Below are 8,347 nucleotides of genomic sequence, written 5' to 3'. Positions count from 1 at the left end.
GACAGTGTCACTTCTAGAGAGAAGCTTTTGGAGCTGCTCGGTGCTTCACAAGGCTTTCCTCCAGCTCCACCCACCTGGGTCCCAGAGTGGGAATAAAAATGGCAGAGCTGAGCCTACAGATGACCCACAGAGGACGAGCAGCATAGGCAAGAAATGAGCTTTTGTTGCTTTGGGGGGTTGCCCGCTACTGCCATATAACCTAGTCCATCCTGCCACATCCTAGAAGATTAAATGAGGTCAGTTCACTTTAAACGTGTGTGTCATCTTTTTGGTAAATACCCATTCCTAAGAGTCAATATTATATTCTGTGACTTAAAGGATAATTTTTATTTAAATGGAAAATCTGCCTCATCCAATGAGTGAGTCATTTCCAGAACTGAACTGCATGGAGAAGAGGGTCCAGTTTCCAACCATTCCTTTCTTTTGGGAGGTCCCAGATGGTTCTTTGAGGGCTTTATAAAACATACCTGCATTATTTATGGGTCTCAAGTGCTCCTGCATTTAGTTCCAGCACAAGGGTGGCAGCTCCTCAGGGCTGGTCCAGGGATGGTCTTGTGGGTGCTGAGGGGCTCTGGTCCCCAGGTAGGGGTGGGGGGCCCCACTGTGTATCTGAACACGCTCTTGTGAAAGGAAATCCGTGCTGTGTTGTTGAGGAAGAACGTGTCATCGCATTCAGAATACAGTCTTTTTAAGCATGGAATATTTACAAAATTGACCTCATATGTGGCCAACAATCAAGTTTCAACAAATTCTGAAGGATGGAAACCATGTGCATCATTTTCTCTGACCACAAAGGAATTGATTTATAAAATAATAACTACAACTAGAAAACCCTCTTATGTTTGGAAAACAGGAAATGTGCGTTTTAATAACCCGTGGGTTATATACATCCCCTCACTTAATCCTCCCAACTATTCATAGTGCAGACCCTCACTTTGGAAGTGCAGGAATTGAGACTGGAAAGAGAACAAAATCTGCTCAGACTCACCCAGTGAGCAACGCTGGAGTCAGGACTTGAAACCAGGCTGCGCAGCTCCAGAGCCCTGGGATTAATGACATCCTCCTGATGCGCCTGGGGCTCCACCGAATTCACAGATCCTCCCACTTGCTTTGTTTTGTTTTGGTTTTTTGGTACCAGGGATTGAACCCAGGGGCACCTGACCACTGAGTCACATACCAAGCCAACCCCCGCTTTTTAAAAATCACATTTAGTCGTAGATGGACACAATGCCTTTATTATATTCATTTATTTTTATGTGGTGCTGAGGATCGAACCCTGTACCTCACATGTGCTAGGCAAGCGTTTCACCACTGTGCTACACCCCCGGCCCCCCAGCCCTTTTTATTTTTTGAGACAGGGTCTAAATTGCTGAAGCTGGCTTTGAACTTGCAAGCCTCCTGCCTCAGCCTCCTGGGCCAATGGGATTACAGGTGTGTACCACGGCGCCCCACCTCCAGCTCGCTTGTGACCCTGACCTCGACTATTGTGTAGCCTCGTTTCCCTTCTGCTCCTGCCTTCACTGGATCCCCTCCCTGGACTGCGGTGAGAAGCCCTGAAGGGGAGATGGAGTTTCAGGCTGGTGAACTAGATTCCTAGGAGTGTTCCTTTCCTTATAAAGACTGTTTCACAGGGGTCCACGTGGTTAGCGAACAAAGAAAGACAGAAGGAAAAGTCACTTCCAGATGGCTCCCCATCTTGCTCCAATGCAGATTAAAGAGAGAATATTCCAACCTATCATTAGGCAAACATGAATATCGATATCATTCGAATTATAAATGGAACAAATAGAAATTTCATCTGTACCTTGACTTATTGGGGTGAGGGTCTGATGGGGGGGGATAAAAAGACGACCAAAGCACCCTGCTTCTGAGCACGTTGGCGGTTCATGGTATCTCAGGTAACAGGCAAAACCAAGCTGATCCTGCACTTCCCTAGGAGTGGCCTCCTGAGTCTGCTGACCAAACTTCCTCCCTCTGTGACAAGGACCTGTGTGAAGGTGACACCGCACTGCTCTTCTCTCTGCCCAAATCAACTACCCATCTGCTCCCTGTCGAGACACACTTTTGGCAAAGCCCCCAAGACATCCAGAGCTCTGCAATACCCCTTTGTGCCTCAGAGACTCCCCCTGTATTATGAGAACAATACCAAGAACAATACCGTTTGCCTCCCACGGTGGAGGTATACCCGAGGCCCAGTACTGTGCTTCACGAAATGAGAAACTGAAGATCAATGGCGAACCTGGTAAAGGCCCATATCCGTGAAAGTTACCTAAAGTGCTTCTGAAGTCACCAAGTGGCCCTTGAGAGGCGGGGAGAGGCAGTGCCAGGATGGACAGGAGGCCCTGAAGATTTGTCCTACGGCTTCATCGGCTTCATCGTTCCCACAAAGGAAGCAACGCTGGCCCAAGGTGCGGGGCGGGCTCAGCAGGCTGAGTCTTCACATCCCAGCCTCACAGGGCTCAGCCTGGGGTCCGGCTCTTCCCTAGCTCCACCCCTCTGCTTGTTCCCCACACCATCAGGGCTCAGATCCCAGAAAAGGAGTCTGTCGATCAGTTAATGGTCCCTGTCCCAATGTGAGTTTAAGATCAACAAGTCCGACATTAAAGAACCCAGCTATCCAATCAGCAGTGTGATTAATCCTCTCAATCTGTGAAAGAGGGTCCTGTGGACCTTCCTTCCTGACAGGTTATGGGTGCCCTGGGAAGCTCAGCTCGAGTGACCTTCACAAATGGCCAGTTGTGCCTACAGACTAGACAGATGGCGTGGAGCCCCAGGCGTGAGGGACGGTCCAATGCCTTCGATGAAGCTGTTCCACTGATCATAATCTTCTTTCAGGTCTGAAAGGGGAAAGAAGAGGAAGGTCAGGCAAATCATTGTAAAGTTAGGCCAAAGAGTAGCTGTCAGGGATTCAGGGATTCGCCCTGGAGAGAGGAGCACCTGGCTACCAGGAGGTCTGGGTGGTGGTGGTGGTGGTGGCAGTAGGGATCGCTGCTGTTTATTCCTCACCTTTATAAATGACTTACTTAATCCGCAGCAACTCAGTAATGATGTAACAGACAGCAACTCCTCTGAAGGAGAGTCCATTCTGGGGACCGTGCTGAACGCTTCACATACACTGTTTCCTGTGATTTTCACAACATCCCTGTGGGCTAAGTACCACTGTTAGACCTATTTTATAGTTGAGGAAACTGAGGCCCGGGAAGCTCCCTGATTTGTCCAAGGTCATGACAGCTGATAAGTGCTCAAGACAAAAATTTAAACCCAGGTCAGAAAAGCAGAGAAAATGAAACGTCTACTTCCAGGCTCAGGGATGTTGCTAAGCAAGATGAGATCCCTGGAACCCTGGCCAGTGGGAGCAATTCCAGGGTCACCTTGGGACAGAAGCAACAGGGCAGCAACACCATAGAGCAGCATTAACGCTGGGCGTGACTCAAGACAAGGCCCTGGGATCACATGCAGATGGGTCTAACTACATGTAAAGAACAGTCAGAAAGGGTCTAGCCAGGTGGACATCGTGGCTCATGCCTACAAGCCCAGTGACTCTGGAGGTGGAGGTAGGAGGATCCCAAGTTCAAGGCCAGCCTCGGCAACTTAGCAAGACCCTATCTCAAAATAAAAAAATTAGAAGGCTAGGGATGTACCTCAGTGGTAAAGCACCCTGGGTTCAATCCCCAGTACCAGAAAAAAAGAAAGGGTCTAAGCTCTTCGGCTGAGGAAGTAGGCCTCAGCTGAATGGGTAAACGGTGTCCTTGCTTAGGACAAATAGAACCTGGGACAGAGGGAGGGGCAACTCTCATTCCTCTTTGGGTCCCCAGTGCCTGGCATGGAACAGTGACTGTTCAACACATCAGCACATAGTCACTAACTCAAAAAATACTGAACACAGCCACAAAGTGCCGCACTGTTCTTGCTGCTTAAAATATATCCAAGAGCAAGAGGCAAAAACCCCTATCTTCAGAGAGCTCCTGACCTAGTAGGCAGACACGCAAACTAAATAAATTATGGAGGATGTAAAAAGGGAGTAAGTGGTGGGGGCGGGTGAGGGTACTGTGTGGTAAAAAGGGTAGTCAAGGTGGAAAGGGTGAGATTTGAGCAAAGACTTGAAGGCGGTAGGAGTGAGACATGAGACTATCTGGGAGGAGTGTTCCAGGAAGAGGGAGCAGCAGTGCAAAGGCCCTGAGGTGGAAGTGTGCCTGAGCATTCAAGGTTCATGTGGTGAGAGTAAAGTAGGCCAAGGGAAGAGCAGCAGGAGCAGAGGCCAGGAGGGACCAGGTGGCCATGTCAGACAGGCCCAGAAGGGTAATGGACTCTCAGAGAAATGGGAAGCCATTGTTAGATTGAGAACAAAGGAGTGACAAGATCTGACTTACTTCCTGAAAGACCACTCTCGCTGCTCTTTTTTTTTTTTTTTTTTTTTTTTTTTTGCAGTGCTGGGGATCGAACCCAGGGCCCTGTGCTTGTGAGGCAAGCACTCTACCAACTGAGCTATCTCCCCAGCCCTCACTACTCTATTAAGACTGAATGGGGGGGGGAGAGGGACAGGCTGGAGACCTGGTAGTAACTGAGGTGAGAGGTGACTTGGACAGGATGGGGCTGTGGGCCTGGTGACATAGATTCCCTCCTTTTTTAGAATTAAAATTTTTTTTTTTGTGGTGCTAGGGATTGAACCCAAGCCTTACACGTGCGAGGCAAGTGCTCTACCACTGAACTACATCCACAGCCCATTTTGGAGGGACTGGATGGGAGGTCTCCTAGAAGAGACTTGCAATTCTTTGACCAGAGTAACTATAAGGATGGAGCTGGTGCCATGCTCTTAATCTCCAGATGCTAAATATATCTCTTTTCTTTATAAAGTCTCAGCGTCAGGCATTTTGTTATGGCCACGGAAAACAGATTAAGCCAAGGTCCGAGCACTGAGCTCTGGAAGTGGCAAAGCTGGCTGAGGGGGAGCTGACAGCAAGATAGGAGACAATCTATAGTGTCTGAAGCAAAGACAGTGTTTCCCGGGGGAGGGCGGTATCAACCCTCTGGGGAGCTGCTCAGAGTTGCTGTAAGAGGAGGAACAGGAGCTGGCTAAGGATTTGGCATGTGAAGGTCACTGAGGACCTGGACCTAGGCAGTTTTGATGAAGTAGTACAATGCAGAAGCCTGACTGGAATGAGCTTAAGAGAGAATGAGAACGAAGTAATGACAGAGTTCTGAGGAGCCTGAGGGAACAGTGGTACCTGGAGGGGATACGGAAGTCGGGAGGATTTCCTTTTCTGCTTGTTTAACAGGGCTGGGACTGAACCCACAACTTCACACATGCTAGGCAAGTGCTCTCCCACTGAGTCACAACCCCAGCCACGAGTTTCTATTTTTTTTTTTTACATATATATTTCTTTAATTTTTTGAGGTGCTGAGGATCGAACCCAGTGCCTCACACATACTAGACTACTGAACCACAACCCCAGCTCCTGGAATTTCTTTCTTTCTTTTTTTTCCTTTTCTTCCTTTTTTTTTTTTTTTTTTTATTAAAATATTTTTTTTATTTTTACATATGCATTTTGATTCACTGTACACAAATGGGGTGCAACTTTTCATTTCTGTGGTTGTACGCTATGTAGATTCACGCCATTCATGTAATCATATACATACATAGGGTAATACTGTCTGTTTCATTCTACTGTTTTTCCATCCCCACCCCCTCTGATCCCTTTTTCCTCTACACCATCCAAAGTTCCTTCATTCTTCTCTTCCCCCCCATCACCCCCCCCATTGTTATATATTGTCATGCACTTATCAGAGAAAACATTCGGCCTTTGGTTTTTTTTTTTTTTAACTTGGGGTACTGAGGATTGAACCCAGTGATTCTCGCCACTTAGCTACATCCACAGCCCTTCTTTAGTTTTTATTTTGAGACGGGGTCTCGCATTTCCTGGCTGTCTCAACTCAAACTTGCAATCTGTCTCAGCACCCCAAGTTGCTAGGATTACAGGCATATGTCGTTGTACCTGGCTGGTTTTTTGTTTTTTTCCTATTTCTTTATTTTTTAAGATAAGAGAAACTTTGGCATGAAATAAACCAGTAGAGAAGGAAAAAATGGATGATCCAAAGTAGAGGAGAAGCTTCTGTGATCCTCCTGAGCAGGCAGGAGAGGATGGCCCTCTGCCAGCCCTGGGGCGGGAGGGGTGGCGGGACTCTGCGGAAGCGCTGGTCGCCTCCACGGGCGGCTGTGAGGTGGGAGGCAGGGCTGCAGCGCTGGGAGACAGGCTGAGAGAAGAGGTGCCAGGGGCTTGAGGAGGAAGAGGAAGGTGTGAAACAGTCCTCCAGGGGCGTGGGCGGAAGTGGAGGGCTGGAGACAGGATCACACGGTTAACATGGTTAACATGGAGGGGAGGCGACCTCCTTCCTGGAAGGCGACCTCCTTCCTGGAAGGCGACCTCCTGCATCAGCAGGATGTGTGGCCTGCTCACAGGTATTTTCAGGAGTGGGAGGCAGCTGAGCCACCTACAGACTGTTTTAGCTTCCCATGTGACAATACACTGTGTGGCCACCAAAAAGCTCTTCTCTCTGTATCAAGCTAATAGTCCTGGCCCAGAGCCTTGGCCTTCACTCAGACTGTCCTGTCTCTTACCACCTGGATTACTAAAGAGCCTTCTTTCTACCTGGGCTCTCTGGCTCTCAACTCACCCCATCCCACCCGGCCTCCAGGATGCAGGAAGACTACATTGAAAGTCTAATGGTGACATTCTCCTGCTTAGCACCCACGGAGGGCTCCTGGTAGTCTGTGGAATCCAATTCAGACTTACTTCAGCAAATCCATGGGCTTCTACGTCTGCCTTCCACCTCCTTCTCTACCTCTAGGCTTCAACAATTCACTCCTGAGCTCCAGGTACACTAGAGAGCTTCTCAAAACTGACCGGGACCACTGTCTAAGGGACCCTCCCCCCTTCCCAGCCTGTGAACTCTCTTCACCCGTCAAGATCAAAGGCGAGCATCATTTTGTCCAGGACACCCCTTTCCTGGCTGTTCTTCCCCTCCCATCAGTCAGGCCAAACCTCAGGAGTCAGGCCCTCCTGATGGAAAGTGCCCTGCACACAGCACCAGTAAGAGGCAGCCCCACGTGGGTAGTGGTAGACTCCAATCGGACACCTGATCCAGGGAGCCCCAGGACTAGATCGACAGTGGCCAACGATTTGATTTGGCAGGCAAAGATGTGTTGATATGATTAAACCGACTCTCTAGAAAATCTGGTCTAAGAAATATTTAAAATATGGCAGAGAGCAGTGGGGCTGACGAGGAAAGACAAACCCATGGAGCAAAGAACAAGTCATGAGGGGTTCAAGTCCAGGGAGGGTACAGGGAGCAGAAGCTGAAGGAACAGATGCGATCAGCACGAGAAAAAACAGCAGAAAGAAAGAAAAGGGCGTACTGGGGAGAAGAGAAACGGACCTCGTGAGGACAGAACAGAGGCTGAGCTCACCAGACAGACGGCAAGAGGGGACCGTCCTGCAAGTGATCTTGGCTCCTGTAGCTGGACCACCCACCTGGTCCAGGTGTACTCTCTTAAATGAATTTCACTTTTTTCTTAAGGTAAGTAAGCGAACTTGCAGTCTTTGCAAACAAAAGCCTAGAATGTCAACTCTTAAAACCACACGAGCTCCCTGATGGTACATGGGGGAAGACATCACCTCTGGGTGGAGGAGATCAGAAACTTCTAAAGGCCTTGCCGGGAGCTGATGGTGATTCATGTCATCAGTCACAATCCTTCCAAGCTTGGTTTCTTTAAGGAACTTCCATATATTGAGCCCAGGAATCACAGTCTCCCTCACAATGCAGATAAATAAGTGACGACAAGTTTGGGTCAGGATGGCGGGGGTGCAGCAGAGAGGGGCGTGCACCATTTGCAGGGAGGAACCAGGGCTCATTCACCCAGTGAGAGCCAGACTCGGGGTCGCCCAGACTTTCAGGCACGTGCTTTCTCTTTAACCCTAGGTAACGCCTTCTCTTGGGTTTCCCATTTGCCGTAAATCTCTGGGGCCCAGCCATGTCAGTACCGACCGCGACGCTGCAGTGAAACCTAAGGGACCCTGCATCTGCCCGGGGGGTCCCAGAGCTCTCCTTACCAAGATGCCTCTGCAGGAAGGCCAGCATGGCCCGCACCATGATCTCCTGACCTTCATAGGGGTCCAGACTCCCACGGGTTTGAGTGGATAAGAACTTCACGAGCAAGCTGCCCGTCACAAAAGCAAAGTCAGTTTGACTCCGGTGAACAGAACCACTAGAGGAGAAGAAAACAAGGGAGGGGTCTGGAGGTCAGCGCAGGCGTCCAGCACCTGTGTGGTCAGGGGCTCCCGCGCAGCGG

At 49.4% G+C, this 8,347-nt stretch overlaps 1 protein-coding gene across 4 annotated transcripts in view; it reads right to left on the bottom strand.

The window, feature by feature from the left end:
- Nucleotides 1–1,317: 1,317 nt before the first annotated feature.
- The window catches only part of Pafah2 (platelet activating factor acetylhydrolase 2), a 33,341-nt gene continuing 26,311 nt past the window's right edge, over nucleotides 1,318–8,347 (bottom strand). For 2 of the 4 annotated variants that reach the window (XM_047555810.1, XM_047555804.1), the window contains 2 exons: nucleotides 8,109–8,263; nucleotides 1,318–2,837 (listed from right to left, as the gene is read on the bottom strand). In XM_047555810.1, coding sequence (XP_047411766.1) covers nucleotides 2,743–2,837; nucleotides 8,109–8,263 — 250 coding nt within the window. In that variant the 3' untranslated portion in view covers nucleotides 1,318–2,742. Of the gene's footprint in view, nucleotides 2,838–8,108; nucleotides 8,264–8,347 lie in introns of those variants that run through there. The other 2 variants (XM_047555814.1, XR_007109124.1) reach the window with 2 other exon arrangements.

Source organism: Sciurus carolinensis, chromosome 1 (assembly GCF_902686445.1).
Source record: "Sciurus carolinensis chromosome 1, mSciCar1.2, whole genome shotgun sequence".
Taxonomy (NCBI): Eukaryota; Metazoa; Chordata; class Mammalia; order Rodentia; family Sciuridae; genus Sciurus; species Sciurus carolinensis.
The sequence above is the reverse complement of the archived record's forward strand: the minus strand, read 5'-3'. Positions and strand labels throughout refer to the sequence as shown.